The sequence below is a fragment of the Schistocerca gregaria genome, chromosome 1 (genome assembly GCF_023897955.1).
Source record: "Schistocerca gregaria isolate iqSchGreg1 chromosome 1, iqSchGreg1.2, whole genome shotgun sequence".
Taxonomy (NCBI): Eukaryota; Metazoa; Arthropoda; class Insecta; order Orthoptera; family Acrididae; genus Schistocerca; species Schistocerca gregaria.
Window position 1 is genome coordinate 1,186,500,018 of NC_064920.1, and position 19,841 is coordinate 1,186,519,858.

At 43.3% G+C, this 19,841-nt stretch overlaps 1 protein-coding gene across 1 annotated transcript in view; it reads right to left on the reverse strand.

Moving 5' to 3' along the window:
• Nucleotides 1-19,841, reverse strand: part of LOC126298023 (Down syndrome cell adhesion molecule-like protein Dscam2) — a 632,609-nt gene that overhangs the window by 171,242 nt on the left and 441,526 nt on the right. Inside the window, exons 13-14 of the mRNA XM_049989376.1 lie at nt 16,454-16,592; nt 8,143-8,262 (exon numbers count right to left, since the gene is read on the reverse strand). Of these exons, the coding sequence (XP_049845333.1) occupies nt 8,143-8,262; nt 16,454-16,592 (259 nt within the window). The remainder of the gene's footprint in view (nt 1-8,142; nt 8,263-16,453; nt 16,593-19,841) is intronic.

Genomic DNA, 19,841 nt, shown 5'->3' on the forward strand with positions numbered 1-19,841 from the left:
TCTTTTACAGCTACATCACATTTTTCCCTGTCTATATTTGTGGCCACATGGTCAATTACTGATGCAGTCATTGTAGTAACCCTTGTTGCACTATTGACCAATAGGGACATGCCAAAACTTTGAAGGATATTTATGAAGGTGCTGCTGGATTCATTTATGATATTAGTGTTGATGTTTATGTCCCCACACAGAATTATGTTGACCTTTGTACTTGAGACTTTATCTAGAACTTCTGTTAATTTATTGAAAAAAGTGTCCACACTACCATTGGGAGATCTATACACACACAAAATGATTAATTTCTTGGTGATATCGAGCCCTGATAATTCAATAGCTGATATTTCAATGTGTTTGTCTTCACTTACTGTACTGAGGTCATGTCTAGATTTGAACTGTGTTCCTTTTCTGATATAAATGCATGATCCTCCACCCCTTGAATTAGTTCTGCAGTAAGAGTTTGCCCTTTCATACAATGATAATACTACATGTTGGTTTTCTGTGTCTCTACACCAGTGCTCAGTAATACAAACTACTGTGCAGTTCAAAGATTGGAGCTCAACTTCTAATGCTTGTATTTTATTTTTTATTGATTGCATGTTTTGATGGAGGATTGTTAAGTCTGTGAAATGCCCCATGTTACTCTTTCCGATGGTTTGTTTTTCTTTGTGACATCTGGTATGTGTGATTTTTGAAGTGTTATAGTCTGTCTTGTGAGTGATTGTTTCAGTATTTTTTGAACTGCTAGAGATACTCTTTAGGCAGGGGAACCTGTTGTCTGGATTTATCCTAAAAAAGACCTACTTTTCCTACCTATGACAACAGGTATTTGACCATGTGTGGCCCGAGATCCACCCCCTATACTTTCATGAATCAGCTGTACCAATCTTCCCTTCCCAGTCCTGTTTAGGTGTAGGCCATGCCTAGTGAAACCCCATCTGTTGATAGTCCCGACGGGCACCAGAGAAACATGAGCAAAAGTTGGCCGTCCTCAGAGCCATCCCCAGCCCCACATTGATTCGCCTCACAGCTCCATCAAGGCGTGGCTGATCATGACGCCGGAACAGCTCAACAAAGTGTACATTGGTGCCATGAGTCAGGGAAGCTATCTTGTCCAGGTCACCACCTATTTCATATGCCCCATCCCTGTCCAAACTGTTTCCCGCCCCACCCACTATCACTACATGGTCCTCTTTTGTAAAATCCTTACATAAAGACCCTAGGTCCTCTATCACATGACTTAGCCCTGCATTTGGTTTGAAGATACTGGTGGCCTGGTACGCTGCCCCTAAACTTTCCTGTAACTGAGGGCCTACACCTCGCCCATGGCTACTACCTAGCAGCAGCACTTTCTTCTTCCTAACACTTTGTACATTCCTAGGCTTCTTGGCCTCGGTTGAAGTGTGCTGCACATTTCCTGCTCCTCGTTCTACCTGAGGCTCTTCTCCACTTAACTCTGGCAGTGGCAGATACCTGTTATTGGTGTTGATGATAAAACTATCAGATCGCGTTCTCTTTCTTCCTATCCTCCTACCAGCTGGATTTTATGTAAGTGTAAATACTTCAAATCAAACATTGACTGAAAGTCAAATACAGGAGGATAATACGTCCGTGGGAATATTGGAAAGCCCGTTAAGAAACTCTACGAAAATAATGGTAGGAAACAGGGCGGAAATGGACAGCTCGGAAATGTGGGAGCGCAGCAGATAAGAAGCGTAAAAAGTCAGAACACATCATTCACGGAAAACACGGCAGAGAAGTAAATGGTAGTTAAAAAGGGAGAAGGCTGTAATACAGTGATAGAAACACCAGGTAGAAGAGTAGATGAGGAAGTACATAACAAAAAGATCATGGATTTCATGAACTGAAATTGTAAAGAACTGCAGTGATCGGTGGCAACGAAGCAAGATTTTTTTTTTTTTTAAAAAGTCCTAGAGGAATAATTGGAAACTTATGAACAAACAGCGAAGAATTTAGTAATAAAATGGAGAAAGGATATAAATGAAGAACAAGAAAGGGCGGCAGAAGAAGAGTCGGCGGTGAATAAGAAGTTAACGCTGCAGGTGTATTTGCAAAAGGCTGAAATCGTCGAAATTCGCGAAAATCAATCTGTATAAGAGGATAGTGCGGTAGCAGTTTCGGTTCTCACAAATGATACCACACAACGACAAGAGAATACACCAAAAGGGTACATGAAGTTGAGTAGAAACAGTAAGCCAAGATGTACAAGGGGTATAACAAACTGTAGAGCAATGGGTCAGTCTGTTAGTGAAAAGTAAATTGAAGTACGAACTGCGTGCTTTTACTGGACAGACAACTATGAGTAGTAAAAATGACCATCAGATTGAGTTCATTAACTGTTTCCAAGTGGAAAATTGCACCCCAGTAGCTTTCATCAGAAATTTTCGCGGCCTGTTGCCTACAAGTTGGTATGATAAAACAAAAATCGCGTACAAGGTGAATCAGATGGAAGACGAAGACGATAACAGGGGTATGAGACGAGAAAAGGGTCGAATGTCATACTAAGAATTTGAGAAAATGTTTCTGAACAAATATTGGTCGCAAAGTAAACAGGTTAATATGCTAATATCTATTTGCAACCGACCGTATAAAAGTAGATCGGACGGGACATGCGCCGAATTTTTAGGAAAGGAACTTGAAAGGAAGCAGTACTTAAGTAGTCTGTGTGATGAAAGAGCAGCTGTAAGGGAGGTGGTGCAAACATTACTGAGACATACACGTAGCCACTTACTAAGAACCATCGTTGAGTCCATCGATCAAGCAAGGACGGTATTCGTCCAACTCGAGAGAGAAGAATGACAAGGGAAAGAGCTTCGAGAAAATTTGGACAACGCCGGGCGACAGCCGAAAGAATGACGTGAAACTAAAAGGAAAAATGAAGTTCGGACGCCGCACGGCAGACAAGATAGCCATGCATAAAGAGGCTATAGGGAGAGGAGACACCGCAGACAGAAGAAAGATGAGCGTAAAGCATGTGAGAATGAAAGCGATACTTTGGAGAGAGCGGACGGAGCAGAAGCCTTTGCAGGTAATCGGACGGGAAACAGGCTGTGGTCCGACCTGAAAAGGACAAAGCGGGGCCCCAACATTACAATGTGAATGAGACTGACAGTTTTTCATAACAATAGGAGACCGGTTAAGAAATAGCTAAGAACATTTGATAGAAGAAGGCAGTAATGGTAACAGTTATAAAAACAGAGATCAGGGAAAGAAAGATGAGAACACTGATCGACTCTGGAGGTGAGCTTTAGGCAGTTGCCAACAACGCAGGAAATGTGAAAATACCTTTTGTCTGTGACAGGTTTTAAGATTAAGGGACCAGTGGGAGAAGCTGGAAAACCAATTAGTTGTCAGTACATGTTAGAAATTAAATAGGTAGAGAAACGCATCGAGTGGATGTCATGTTGGTACCTCTGTTACAGGTAGAATTTATTACTGGATCAGATTGGCTCACCGAGCAGGGAGCAGATATGCAAGGAATAGATGAGAATAAGAGGAGATGGCGGAGTCAAGAAAATTCAGTTTATCTAAAGGATGTCAGTCGATAGGAAATTTATGCTAATCTACAAATAGTTGAACTTGAAGGACGTGAAAACGATGTGTCGAAGGCTTATGAGCTCAAAACAACTAAAATTTTAGGGGAATCAGAAGAACAACATAAACTTAATCCAGATGAAGTGCATTCGAAAATTAATGGCATTGCGACGTGGGTTTCAGAGGAGCAGAAGAACTGTTCAGCTTCATTGGAGAACATAAAGAGGCATTTAGTCAGAAACCAGGGATTATAAAAGGATCCCATTGTTGGATCAAAATAACACCGCAAAAATTCCAGCCATCTATCTGTCGTAGCTTCGGAATTAGAGGAAATTACCTAAAACACCCTAAACCGACACTTAGGCTACAAAACTCAGGTAGGAATAATAATAGTTTGCCTTTTAGAATCGTATGAAATCGTTATTGGAGTTCACAAAATGTCAGATCAATTTATTTGGATTTTCATATTAAAAATGTTAACTACTTTTAATTGTCGTAATATAAAATCCAGAAAAGATTATTATTTAATTAATATCTGTTTTGTTGTTGTGGAATGAATGACAATGAGTGAGAGTGTGTAAGTGGAACATACGTATAAATTCAGTATTGTATATTCTATCACATTACGTCGCTGTGTAGTGGGAAAGTTGTGTTTTCCCCTCATTACTGATGACGTATGTCTAAGAGTACTTGTTTTTGTAAGAAGGCACCCAGAATAGCCGTTTGCAGAGCAATAGCCTTCTAAATAAACTACCAGATCAGTTTTCCTTTCGTTTGGTTTTGTTAAACATTATGTTAATATTTGCATATTGAAATAATGTGAATGCAACTGGGAATAGTGATTGGCGTAGGACAGTTTTGGCGCGAGAATGATCTGGAACGATTATTCTGATTGGCTGGTCATTTTGATCAACCAATAAGAGTTTAGCAGTTCCCACGCACTGCCAGGTAGTTGTAGGCCGTGAAAGGAGCAGCATGGAAGAGTCGCTGGGTTGCTATTGAACGGGCAGGTTATGTTGAACGTGTCCGTCTGCATAATGTGTAAAATGAAGAAGTTATTGGAATTTCGTGTCCAAATCGTGTTGCGATAGAAGCAGTTGCATTTATGGACAGTTTCGTGAAGTTTGGGAGTTCTAGAATTGTTTTGTTGGAAAGATAAACGCGTGTGAACTTTCGGCCTTTGTAAAATTCCGAGTGTCATGTTTCGTATCCGTATACGGAATATTTGGCGAGCAATTTCTTTAACAGAAATCTACTGAAAAGGACTGAATGTGAAACTCAGATATAGTAGCGGAGTAATGACTGTGAAATCGCGTAATTCTTCGGGTTGGACTTAAGTACATTTCTGGCTGCCTTGCGTGTGTACTGGGGTGCATGAACTGTGAACTGAGCATTCTGGCTCTCGGAGTAAGGTGGTGTAAGGCCACTGCATTGAATAGAGATTATGTTGAAAAATAGGGTTTTGCAACCAAAAGATTGGGGAATAATATGGTCCATTGGAATCCTGAATTAAGCCAACCTGCTTTCATGAAAAAATTTGTTGCATTACTCATTCAATGCCCCTCTTATTTCAGTTTCGTTCGATTCAGCTTCTCCCATAAGTCACCTCGCTGACAGTCTTCTTAGAGGTCACACAATGATGTCCATACCTCAGGTATTTTTCCTTCAAGAAAATAATTCAAAAGTCGATATTACGCAGATTTTCTAACAGTGCTGGTACTAGACCCTTGACAAGTCACCATTCGTCTTGCAAAATATTAAGGTCTATGTAGTGCCGCCCTGTGTACAGGAGCCGTTGAGGTCGCATATGCAGGGTGTTACAAAAAGGTACGGCCAAACATTCAGGAAACATCCCTCACACACAAATAAAGAAAAGATGTTATATGGACATGTGTCCTTAAACGCTTAGTTTCCATGTTAGAGCTCATTTTAGTTTCGTCAGTATGTACTGTACTTCCTCGATTCACCGCCAGTTGGCCCAATTGAAGGAAGCTAATGTTGACTTCTGTGCTTGTGTTGACATGCGACTCATTGCTCTACAGTACAGACATTGTTGGTGATGTCTTGATTGGGCCCCATGTTCTTCCACCTACGCTCAATGGAGCACGTTATCATGATTTTCTACCTGTGCTACTAGAAAATGTGCTTTTACATGTACGACGCAACATGTGGTTCATGCACGATGGAGCTCCTGCACATTTCAGTCGAAGTGTTTGTACGCTTCTCAAAAACACATTCGGTGACCGATGGATTGGTAGAGGCGGACCAATTCCTTAGCCTCCACGCTCTCCTGACCTCAATACTCTTGACTTTCATTTATGGGGGCATTTGAAAGCTCTTGTCTACGCAACCCCGGTACCAAATGTAGAGACTCTTCGTGCTCGTATTGTGGACGGCTGTCATAGAATACGCCATTCTCCAGGGCTGCATTAGCGCATCAGGGATTCGATGCGAAGGAGGGTGGATGCATGTATCCTCGCTAACGGAGGACATGTTGAACATTTCCTGTAACAAAGTGTTTGAAGTCACGCTGGTACGTTCTGTTGCTGTGTGTTTCCATTCCATGATTAATGTGATTTGAGGAGAAGTAATAAAATGAGCTCTAACATGGATGGTTCAAATGGCTCTGAGCACTATGGGACTCAACTGCTTAGGTCATCAGTCCCCTAGAACTTAGAACTACTTAAACCTAACTAACCTAAGGACAGTACACACATCCATGCCCGAGGCAGGATTCGAACCTGCAATCGTAGCAGCCGCACGGTTCCGGACTGCACGCCTAGAACCGCGAGACCAACGCGGCCGGCCTCTAACTTGGAAAGTAAGCGTTTCCGGACACATGTCCACATAACATATTTTCTTTCTTTGTGTATGAGGAATGTTTCCTGAAAGTTTGGTCTTACCTTTTTGTAACACCCTGTAGACTGAAGGCTACAGAAGACTCCTAGGATACTGTGTAACTCTACGTCCAAACTCACAAAGCACCTTCGTCTAATCTAAAGGGATTGTCTGAGGTTTGTGTAGATCCATTTGCTGCAGGCGTATAACAAAGTATTTTAAAATCCAACTCTTTTAAGCTTCAATGGTGGACCACGAGACTATGGTTGTAATATTTATGGTTATCAGCGTCGATTACTGAACTGTTATGTGTGCTGTGGTTATTAACTTCGCACCATTAAAATATTACTGAAATATTAGCTATACCCGATGAACTTCCTTCCGCCTCTGAAAATCTTTATATGTTATAGCTGACCCGGCAAACGTTGTTTTGCCTTATAAATTATTTCTAGTCTATAAGAATACTGTACACGTGTAACACAAGTATACGTGTAACACAATAGTGGTTGTTGGCGGGAGCTCGTGACACAAACAATAATAATGGCCGAAAACTGTAGGGAGTCCGGGATTATCGGCCACTATCACTTCTAGTGTTTCTACGGTAGATAGTGTGGATTTAACAATTGCAGCCGATACACGGCTCGTCCATGAGCATAAAAACGTAGCGGCAATTTCGTGCCAAAACGTGTTCGTCAGAATTATTAATAAGGCCAAGCGCACACGCATCGATTTTAATCGTACGTAAAAATATTGTTCGATTAAATTATTTTAAAGGAACAAGGGAGAGCATAGGAACTTCTTTGTTTCACTGAAAGAATTTGATCGTATGATATATTTCCGTACGATAAAAATCGATGCGTGTGCGCTAGGCCTAAATGTCGGTTTGGCGAATGACGCGTGCTACCTAGTTTAATTTTCGGTCTAGTTACGTCGATTCAAAGAGGGATATTCGAGTCGTTGCTTTTGGTACGTTTTCTTCAATTACTTATCTACCGAATAGTGAAAGACTACCACCGGTAGACACATGGAGGCGATAACTAATCAAGTGATAATTGATCAGTTATCGACCGGGGTTGAAAATTATTAAATTACTAAAATCGCTATTAAAATAGAGGTTGGTGGTAGAAGGGTGAAAATTTAGGATTGTGTGTATTTTAATGCCACATCATAAAAAATAAAAATAAAAAGTTCTGTCCAAAAAATGAGAATTTTTTTTTGGGATGGACCACTCTTATCACTTGTTGTTGTTGTTGTTGTTGTTATTGTGGTAATCAGTCCTGAGACTAGTTTGATACAGCTCTCCATGCTACTCTATCCTGTGCGAGCTTCTTCATCTCCCAGTACCTACTGTAGCCTACATTCTTCTGAATCTGCTTAGTGTATCCATCTTTTGGTATCCCTCTTCGATTTTTACCCTCCACGCTGCCCTCCAAAACTAAATTGGTGATCCCTCGATGTCTCAGAACATGTCCTACCAACCGATCCCTTCTTCTAGTCAAGTTGTGCCACAAGCTCCTCTTCTCCCCAATTCTATTCAATACCTCCTCATTAGTTATGTGGTCTACCCATCTAATCTTCACTTAGGAGTATGAAAAATAGATTACGACCGATTCTCTGACCTTCCGAATATACATGTAAAATTTCATCAGGATAGATCGAGCCGTTTCGGAGGAGTATGGCAACTAACACTGTGATACAAGAATGTTATATATAAGGATTAGCTGTTGTATTCTGAGTGACGTTTCGTCTTACCTTGTCCACGCAGCCAGGACACGGCTGGTTGAGGAAAGCCCTGTGCTCGACAGTGGATGGACAGTGGGTTCCCAGAGAGAGCAGACGTGTCGTGAGGTTCCAGTAACCACTGTGGAGCGACTGGAAAAGAATGTAAACATATGCTGGGTTATTAGATGCCGTACAAATCTCATCCTGTTGCACCGCAAGTGACACACTCTCTCAAATGGTAGTTACTATGGATGCTTTAATGTTTGAAATACCGAATAACACCGATAATAATCCACACTGAGGTGATAAAAGTCATGGGTAGCACTGTTCACATATACAGATGGCGGTAGTGTCGCGCACACAAGGTATAAAAGATCAGTGCATTGGCGGAGTTGTCATTTGTATTCAGGTGATTTATCTGAAAAGGTTGTCGACGAGATTATGGCGCACGACGGCGATTAATAGACTTGAAAGCGGAAAGGTAGTTGGAGCTAGACGCAAAGGACATTCCAATTCGGAAATCGTTAGCGAATTCAATACTCCCTGATCAACAGTGTCAAGAGTGTGCCGAGAATACCAAAATTCAGGCGTTACCTCTCACCAAGGACAATGCAGTCGCAGACGGCTTTCACTTAACGACCGAGAGCAGCGGCGTTTGCGTAAAGTTGTCAGTGCTAACAGACAAGCAAACACTGCGTGAACTAACGGGACGTTAAACACTAGTCTCCTCCTCCACTAACCAGAGAAATCAATGTGGCGCGCACGACAAACGTGTCCATTACGACACTGTGGCGAAATTTGGGGTTAATGGTCTATGGCAGCAGACGACCGACGTGAGTGCGTCTGCTAACAGCACGACATCGTCTGCAGCGCCTCTCCTGGACTCGTGACCATATCGGCTGGATCCCAGACGACTGCAAAACGGTGGCCTATTGCAGTTGGTAAGAGCTGATGGTAAGATTCTAGTGTGGCGCATTCCCCACGAAGCCATGGACCGAAGTTGTCAACAAGGTACTGTGCAAGCTGGAAGTGGACCAATTATGGTGTGGGCTGTGTACACATGGAATTGACCGGGTCATCTGGTCCAGCTGAACCGGTCATTGAGTGGAAATGGCTATGATTTCTTACCTGTAGACCATATGGAACCATTCATAGACTTCATGTTCCTAAACAACGATGCTCCAAGTCGCTGGGCCACAACCGTTCGTAGCTGCGCGATCTGCAGCGCCTTGTTACGGTTCGCGCGGCTTTCCCCCGTCGGAAGTTCGAGTCCTCTCTCGGGCATGGGTGTGTGTGTTGTCCTTAGCGTAAGTTAGTTAAAGTTAGATTAAATAGTGTGTAAGCTTAGGGACCGATGACCTCAGCAGTTTCGTCCAATAGGATCTTACCACAAATTTCCGAAACAACTGCTCGTGATTGGTTTGAAGAACATTGTAGACAAATTGAGAATGGTGTGGCCACCCAGATCGCCCGATATAAATCCCATCGAACACTTATGAGAGGCAATTGAGAAGTCAGTTCGTGCACAGAATGCTGCACCGGCAGCACTTTCGCAGTTATGGACGGCTATAGAGGCAGCATGGCTCAGTATCCCTGCAGGGGACTTCCAACGACTTGTAGAGTCTATTCCACATTGAGTTTCTGCAGTACGGTGGGCCAAATGGAGGTCAGACATGATATTAGTAAGAATCCCATGACTTCTGTCACCTCAGCGTCTTGACCTGGCTGTTGTAAAATGCAACAGAATATCCTTTTATTTTGTCTTTTTCACTGCTACACAACGCTGTGTAGCCATTTCCAGGTGCCTGAAACACATGCCAGATGTAACACCATAAAACTACAAACATAAAATAAATTATTTGCTATTTATTCGGTAGGCTAAAAATCGCATAAAAGTAAAATAGTAGATACTTGGTATAACACGTAATAATGTATCAAGCTACTAGCACGTGCTTGTGAAGTTTGTTTTCTGTGCTTCTGTTGTAGAGTTCGCCTATGTAGCTGAGTGGTCAGCGCTGCTGACTGCCATGCGGGGGACCCGGGTTCGATTCCCGGTACTGCCAGGGATTTATCCTTTATGGGAGGTCTGGTACGGGGCGCACTCTGCCTCGTGACGCCAACAGAGGTGCTGTGGGACCGATTAGTGGCGGTTCCAACGTCAAGAATCCCAACAACGACCTGAAGAGCAGCGTGCTGACTAGAGATGGGCAAACTCGTTCATCCTTGGGGACTGGTTCACTGGTGACCGCTCTTTTTTGGGAACCGTTCATTTTTACTCGTTCACCGTTCATTGTGCTTGGTACGTGGTTCTTATGAAAAATTGAAAATTAGTAGCGTAGGTGGCTGAAGATGGAATGCACCAAGAGGGGGCACTTGCCTCCCCCCTGGAGTACAGAGATTTTATTCATAACAGAATTCTCACACACTTGTAATTTTCGTGATTCTGCAAAACATCTCGTTCAGCCAGCTGCAGCGTTATGTGGCTCATTGCAGTGAAATAATATCAGGTGGCACACAAAGAACCGGCGCCGAGTACAGACTGCTCGCCAATTACGCACGATTTGGTTCAAATGACTCTGAGCACTATGGGACTTAACATCTGAGGTCATCAGTCCCCTTGACTTAGAGACTACATAACGTAACTAACCTAAGGACATCACACACATCCATGCCCGAGGCAGTATTCGAATCTGCGGTCGTAGCGATCGCGCGGTTCTGAACTAAAGCGCCTAGAACCGCTCGGCCACCACGGCCGGCCCGCAAGATTTGTTGACCGATACGATTAGAATAGATACATGTAATAATTAGGCAGTGAAGAAATAACAAGTAAGCTAATGCAAACAACATCGAAACAAGAGATGACGGACGATTGGTAAGTGACAATGAGCAGTCTAGAACTCGGGGCCGATTTTTAGTGCCCTACCCAGTACCACTGAAATAATATTGTAGAGGTTATCACATTCTCTTTACAAAATGTGACACCATACACTCGATTACGAAGTGCGGACTTCATTCGGTTGTAAGTCGGTGTGCCTTCCATAGCCGTGAACATGCTCTTTTACCTTCGGTCAAAAAAAGAGGGAAAATGGCCACTCGCGTGTGCAGTGCCGACGTCCTTTGCATGTGTAATAACAAAAAAATCTTGCCTTTTTACAAGTATTTCTTCTGCTATTTATCCAAATAGTGAAGTAAGCTGATACGCCGATTTGTTACCTGAAAGGATGTGTGTATTACATACCATGTAATTTTTATGTAATTTATGTAATTCTAAAATACATTTTAATTACCGGTCGTGGACGCTGAACAGAATACGTAAAGATCCAGAAGTTCAGAGTGCAAGAAAGGTTTGTTACAGATCTAGACTGGGCGTGCGAAGCGAACGAAACCACCAACAACTCGATACTGAACTAACTATGAGCAGTCGGCAGTGGAACTGCGACGAATGGCCACGCGAAGAAAGACGGACGAGTCCGGCCGAGAGAGACCGAGACCGAGACAGAGGGGAACGGGACCGAGGCTGGAACGAGACCGGCCGACGTGTTGTTGCGGGAACGAGACCGACCGTTTCCCGCTCCCGGGAACTCGTTCTGTTGATCTTGGTGAACAGTTTCTTTGGACCCGTTAATTCGCGAACGACACCCATGTCCAGTGCCGACCACATGACTCTCCTTACAGCATTCGCTGACGCCACTGGCCACGGTCGGTCAGACCGGATTGGAGCGTGTAGGACCAGAACGCAGAACTTTACCTTTGTTCAAGCGAAAATCCAAAGGCTCTATATGAGCAGGGACTTAGGGTACCTTGCTGGTATTCTCCTCAACTTGCTAGAATATGAATTTAAAAAAGAATGGTAATTGCACATAACAAGACCGCCATTTCATCTTTATCTGTAGAATCAGCATAAAAGATCTGAGAACGCACTGTGAGTGTATCATTTACCCATTAATAAACGATGTTGAAGTGAAGTAATTTGTGTCTGCATACATAGTTGCAAATAATCCAGTCGTTAATATTGAAGAAAAGTAATTAAATGATGAATTTCAGTAATTGAATAAAGGCATAATATCGTTATTTTTTTCTATTTTCCGTCTTTCCCTTAGTTGCTTAAAATTCTTGGAGGCATGTACCGTCTATGCAACTAAACTAAGGCAGTTTGTTTATTGACATAGGAGTTTCGCTTATTTTATTTGGGAAGCATCATCAGCGGCTATTTTCAGCGCTGTTAACTCGTATGTGTGGTCCTGAGTGTGTATTAGTTTGTTTCCATACTGCTAGCTGAAGTATGGAGACTAACGAGTACATATCCAGGACCACACACACGAGTTAACAGCGCTGAAAATCGTCGCTGATGATGCTTCCCAAATAAAAGAAGCGAAACTCGTATGGCAATAAACAAACTGCCTTAGATTAGTTGCATAGACGGTACATGCCTCCGCGAAAAGCATGATAGACAATTCACTCAATCTGAAGGTGTGTATGATGCATTATGGTTCTATCTGGGGTTTAATTATTAAATCAATACATAACAACTAATTTTCTATTGCGACACTGAGCCTGCAGCTTTGGAGTAGACTTTTTCCAAAGATTAACTTCAACATAGTTACGATAAATTCAGCTTTCTTTACGATATTACCACCAGATAGGACAAGTATAATAAAAACGTGATATTCTGTTTGGTAAATGCGTTGCACAGTATAATGTGGAGCGTATTACTTGTGTTACTCAAAAATTAATTTGGCCATACAGTGTTATAATGCAGTGGTCTGTCATACTGAGAAATACAAATAGCATTCAAAAGTGGTCGTCATAGAATCCTATATAGTGTCATATCGTAAACTATTTCTTGACCTTACCGGACTCTAAAATAAACAACACGACACCAAGTGTTTATTGACAGTTTTGACGCTGCACTCCATTTGCAGATATAAGTGGGTATTGGGCTAAGGATAGCGACACCTCGGGACCAGCTGGCCAGAGATAAAACTGTGCAGTACAAATTTAAATGATCTCTGTTCATCCACGAATACCACACTACAAAAAAGAATCGCGGAAGAGAAAGAAGAACTGGTAATTCTTTATACTGTGTACATGATTCGGAGGGAGGTAAATACGATCTCCCTATGAAATTTGCGCACAGAATAAGAAATAGTAATCCTTCGTTCCCTTCCTGTCATTCATTTTTGTGCAACGTCATTTGGCTACAAGAAAAAAAGTTACTTAATTTGTGCAACACACAGATCATTTCTCTTCTCTCAGTTTTACATCAGATCAGCTGGCCACCAGGTGTAGCTGCAGGTTGGCCAGTACGCTTTTATACCATTCGGGGCCCGTTCGAGAAGGTTTTTCCACACAAGCGACGTATCATTTGCCGTCCCCCTCCCCTCCGACTTCTCCACCACTTAGGCTCGTCCACCAAGCCCCCACCCTGCGTCCTGTACCACAGACGCTAGTTGTCTCCCTTGCGTTTTACACATTTTGTTAACGTCCTAAATATTATCACCCCCAACAGCAGTTGAAACATAATATTCACGCGTTTGACTAGTGCCAGCAGCAGTTTAAACTGAAATGCCTGTCAGTGAAATGGTGTCAGAGGAAAATGTCCGTCAACCCCAATGCATTTGGCAATACGTGTAACGACATTCGTCTCAACAGCGAGTAGTTCGCCTTCCGTTGTTCGCACATGCATTGACAATGCGCTGACGCATGTTGTCAGGCGGTGTCGGTGGATCACGTTAGCAAATATCCTTCAACTTTCCCCACAGAAAGAAATCCGGGGACGTCAGTTCTGGTGAACGTGCGGGCCATGGTATGGTGCTTCGACGACCAAACCACCTGTCATGAAGTATGCTATTCAATACTGCTACAACCTCACGCGAACTATGTGCCGGACATCCATCATGTTGGAAGTACATCGCCATTCTGTCATGCAGTGAAACATCTAGGAAATCAGCATATATTGCACCATTTAGATTGCCATAGATAAAATGGGGGCCAATTATCCTTCCTCCCATAATGCCGCACCATAAATTAACCCGCCAAGCTCGATGATGTGCCACTTGTCGCAGCCATCGTGGAGTTTCCGTTGCCCAATAGTGCATATTACGCCGGTTGACGTTACCGCTGTTGGTGAATGACACTTCGTCGCTAAATAGAACGCGTGCAAAAACTCTGTGATAGTCCCATAATTTCTCTTGTGCCCTGTGGCCGAAACGTACACGACGTTCAAAGTTGTCTCGATGGAATTCCTGGTGTATAGAAATGTGGTACGGGTGCAATCGGTGTTGATGTAGCATTCTCAACACCGCCGTTTTTGAGATTCCCGATTATCGCGCAATTTGTCTGCTACTGATTTGCGGATTAGCCGCGACAGCAACTAAAACACCTACTTGGGCATCATCATTTGTTGCAGGTCGCGATTGACGTTTCACATGTGGCTGAGCACTTCCTGTTTCCTTAAATAACGTAACTATCCGGCGAACGGTCCGGACACTTGGATGATGTCGTCCAGGGTACCGAGCAACATACATAGCACACGCCCGTTGGGCATTTTGATCACAATAGCCATACATCAACACGATATCGACCTTTTCCGCAATTGGTAAAAGGTCAATTGTAACACGCGTAATGTATCACGAAGCAAATACCGTGCGCACTGGCGGAATGTTACGTGATACCACGTAATTATACGTTTGTGACTATTACAGCGCCTTCTATCACAAAGCGAAAAAAGTGGTCCAACTAAAACATTCATATACCGAGTGATCAAAAAGTCAGTTAAATTAGAAAACTTAATAAACCACGGAATAATGTAGATAGAGAGGTAAAAATTAAGACACATGCTTGGAATGACATGGGATTTTATTAGAACAAAAAAAAGTATTGCTAGACGCGTGAAAGATCTCTTGCGCGCGTCGTTTGGTGATGATCGTGTGCTCAGCCGCCACTTTCGTCATGCTTGGCCTTCCAGGTCCCCAGGCCTCAGTCCGTGCGATTATTGGCTTTGGGGTTACCTGAAGTCGCAAGTGTATCGTGGTTGACCGACATCTCTAGGGATGCTGAAAGACAACATCCGACGCCAATGCCACACCATAACTCCGGATATGCTTTACAGTGCTGTTCACAAAATTATTCTCGACTACAGCTACTGTTGAGCAATGATAGTGGACATATTGAGCATTTCCTTTAAAGGACATCATCTTTGTTTTGTCTTACTTTGTTATGCTAATTATTGCTATTCTGACCCGATGAAGCGCCATCTGTCGGACATTTTTTGAACGTTTGTATTTCTTTTTGTTCTAATAAAACCCCATGTCATTCCAAGCATGTGTGTCAATTTGTACCTCTCTATCTACATTATTCCGTGATTTCTTCAGTTTTCAGATTTATACTGACTTTTTCATCACCTGGTATCTTTACGTACTACATAAATATGTAATTAGAAATGGGGGTTCCTATTTTTAAAAAACGCAGTTGATATCCGTTTGGCCTATGGCAGCGCCATCTAGCGGGCCAAACATAGCGCCATTTGGTTTCCCCCTTCAAGCTAGACGAGTTTTGCTCTTTATAGTTTTTTCGTTTGATGCTTATTTCGTGAGATATTTGGCCCGGTCACTATGATTAGATTAGATTAGATTAGTTTTTGATTCCATAGATCCGTGCTGAGGAGATCCTCATGGATGTGGAACATGTCAATTTTTTAAAAAATAAAAGCTGAAATAACAATACTAATATTATGAATATATATACAATACATCATTTGTTTCTGTTAAAAAAATCGTCAATGGAGTAGAAGGAGTTGGCCACTAGTAAGTCTCTCAGGCTCCTTTTAGACTGATCTTTATTTGTAACTAATTTTTTTATGTTTGCTGGCAAATTATTGAAGATGAGTGTTCCTGAGTAGTGGACCCCTTTTTGAACTAAAGTAAGTGCTTTTAAGTCCTTGTGCAGATCATTTTTGTTTCTGGTATTGTATGTATGAACTGAACTGTTTGTTGGAAAAAGATATATTATTTAGAACAAGTTTCATTAAGGAGTAAATATGTTGAGAGGCAGTAGTTAGTATATCCAATTCATTGTAGAGGTTTCTACAGGACATCCGTGAATTTACTCCACAAATAATACGTATTACACGCTTTTGGACTATCAATGGATCACACAGTATTTTAACGATATTGTATGTGGTGTGTATATCAAACACTGTCGAAGCTGTGCAGAAGTGAAAAAAGCAAAATAAAAGGATCTGTAATCTAAGTTACGATAGCCAGTGCAGGAGATAAAGTTCATTCGAAAGGTTTACTTCGGGTGTGGACCCAGCCCGATGTGGATCAGTGGCTCGACTCACCGTTGACCTGCAGCTGTGCCGAGTGGTTGGCGCTGGCGGCGCTGTTAGAGGCGACGCAGGTGTAGGTGCCGCTGTGGCGCGAGGACAGCTTGCTGAAGAGCAGCACGCTCAGGAAGTCGCTCACCTGCTTCTCACTCACCTGCACAATTACATTACATTCGGTAAGTTGTAACACCCTCGGGGAGCAGAGGGGGGACTACAGACAAGGGAGAAATAAAGGAAAGATAAATAAGAATACGCTGTGAAACTTCCTGGCAGGTTAAAACCGTGTGCCGGACCGAGACTCGAACACGGGACCTTTGCCTTTCGTGGGTAAGTGTTTTACCAACGGAGCTACTCAAGCACGACTCGCGCCCTGTCCTAACAGTTTTACTTCCGCCAGTACCTCGCCTCCTACCTTCCAAATTTTACAGGAGCTCTCTTGCGAACCTTGCAGAACAAGCACTCCTGAAAGAAAGGATATTGCGGAGACATGGCTTAGCCACAGCCTGCGGGATGTTTCCAGAATGAGAGCTTCTGTTAAGTTTGGAAGGCAGGAGACGAGGTACTGGCAGAAGTAAGGCTGTGAGGACGGGCCGTGAGTCGTGCTTGGGTAGCTCAGTTGGTAGAGCACTTGCCCGCGAAAGGCAGAGGTCCCGAGTTCGAGTCTCGGTCCGGTACACAGTTTTAATCTGGCAGGAAGTTTCATTGTAGAATATTCCCTCTTCAGCTCTTATAGTTTCATGGAGTTCCGACAGGTGGCGGCGGTATAAGTATCCTTCAAAATGGTGTCTATAACCATATATTCCCACTGAATCTCTTTTGGTGAAATATCAGAGCGTCACAGATATTAATAGGCGCTTACAGGATGTCTACGAAGACCGGGCAGTGAACAAAGGCAAAGGAGTCGTTGTGCGAGGAGTCTGTCAGCGCAACAAGGACACAGAAACTTGTGCAATCTGCCGTGTGCCGACCGGCTGCACACAGCTGTGACTCTTGCATTGTTGGAACGTGCAGACACGCTCATTACGGGCGACGGGCCGATCATAGTGAAACACCACGCTGTACAACTGGACGTCTCTGTTGGTAGTGCCCATTCAAAGGTGTGTGGCCGCTGGGTACCTCGCCAACTAACAGAAGGCTATATAGAGCAACGATGGACCATCCGTGCGGAGTTTCTTGCACGTTACGAGGCCGATAGTGGAAATTTTCTGTCGGACACAGTCACAGGCGACGAGACATGAATTCATCACTTCAACACGGAAACAAAACGGCAATCCATGTAGTGGCGCCTTACAACGTCTCTTCCACACCCTCAGGTGGTAGAGTCATGATGATAGTCTTATGGGACTCTGAAGGGGTTATTCTGTTTGGTGTTCTCCCCCGTGGTGCAACGATCAGTTCTAAAGTATATAGCGCTACACTCAGGGAACTAAAGAAACGACTTTAGCGTATTCGTCGCCGCAAAAATTAAAATGAACTAGTCGTTCTCCATGTCAAAACATGGCCTCACACAAGTCTGCGTACACGGGAGGAACTCAAAAGACTGCATTGGACTGTTCTTCCACATCCACCCAACAGCCTGGATCTCTCACCTTTGGACTTCAGTCCGTAGGCCCAATGAAGGATGTACTCCATGGGAAGTGGTACGTAAATGATGAGGAGGTTATTGATGCAGCAAGATGTTGCCTCCAACGTCGACCAGTAGAGTGATAACATACGGGCATACAGGCCATCCCAGTGTGGTGGGGTAAGGCCGCCGCATTGAACGTAGATTATGTTTTGAAAAATAGGGTTTTGTAGCCAAAATAGTGGGGAATAATATGGTACATTGAAATTCTGAATAAAAGCAACTTTCTTTCAGAAAAATATGCGATGCATTACTTATTGAACGCTCCTGTATTACCTTTGAAACAGCATGAAGGATGAAACTTCCTGGCAGATTAAAACTGTGTGCTGGACCGAGACTCGAACTCGGTACCTTTGCCTTTCACGGGAAAGTGCTCTACCAACTGAGGTACCCAAGCACGACTCACGCCCCGTCCTCACAGCTTTACTTCTACCAGTGCCTCGCCTCCTACCTTCCAAACTTAACAGAAGCTCTTCTGCGAACCTAGCAGAACAAGCACTCCTGAAAGAAAGGATATTGCGGTCTGGCACACAGTTTTAATCTGCCAGGAAGTTTAACATCAGCGCACACTCCGCTGCAGAGTGAAAATCTCACTCTGGAAACATCCCCCAGGCTGTGGCTAAGCCATGTCTCATCAATATCCTTTCTTTCAGGAGTGCTAGTTCTGCAAGGTTCGCAGAAGGGCTTCTGTAAAGTTTGGAAGGTAGGAGACGAGGTACTGGCAGAAGTAAAGCTGTGAGGAGGGGGCGTGAGTCGTGCTTGGGTAGCTCAGTTGGTAGATCACTTGCACGCGAAAGGCAAAGTTCCCGAGTTCGAGTCTCGGTCCGGCACACAGTTTTAATCTGCCAGGAAGTTTCATATCAGCGCACACTCCGCTGCAGAGTGAAAGTCTCATTCTGGAAGCATGAAGGATGGTAACGTGATTGTTTTTATGAATTTGTAGCACGTCATTTCTGGGCTGTACCGTCGGCTAAGTCTAGTCGCTGTTATGAACACCAACGCCGGGTTTCCGGTTTCCAGGGACGGTGGCTATTCCCCAAATTGGATATAACAGGCCAGGTTTCCTTTAATCCGGCTAAATGTGTGGTGCCCATATCACACCCCGCTTTTTTCAATTTTCTGGTTCAGCAATTACCTGACTTGTCTGATGTGACCCAGCACGACTTCCTCTTTTGTGCCAACCTCTTCATCTTCTACTGCAGCTGGTGAATTCCATAGTAATGTTCCCTTACGTTGCAATGGTATAGCTTCATTCACTGATATCTTTTATACACAGGACTGTGTCGCCAACAGTAACACCACAAAAATCGTCTATGTGACTTCTCCCTTTTATCTTACTAATTCGCATAATTTGAATTTCATTTTGAAGCAGAATCGTTCTACCGTTCGGAAGAAAACCTCAAGAATGACTTCAAATGTTCGTGTCATTCAAACAAAATCACAGAGGAATTCCTCCACTGAAACTTTTTGCCAGAGATATAATTTCTTCAACTTTCATTTGCCATTTTCCTTGAATAATTATTAATGTATTTTAAGTGTTTCTTCAAAATGTCTCAGGTGATGATAACGTTGTGTCACACGAGTACATGGGATCTCTGCGTCCTTTTCAGTGATCGCTCAACATCTGACGCGCCCCTTATATATCCTACCAGTCTTCGTAACAACAACAAACATGAGCAACACTAATGCATTCTGCTGACCATTCTAGTTATCACAGAAAGCTGCCACCATAATCATTTACATACCCACCAATGGTGTGTACGTGTACAAAGAACATAG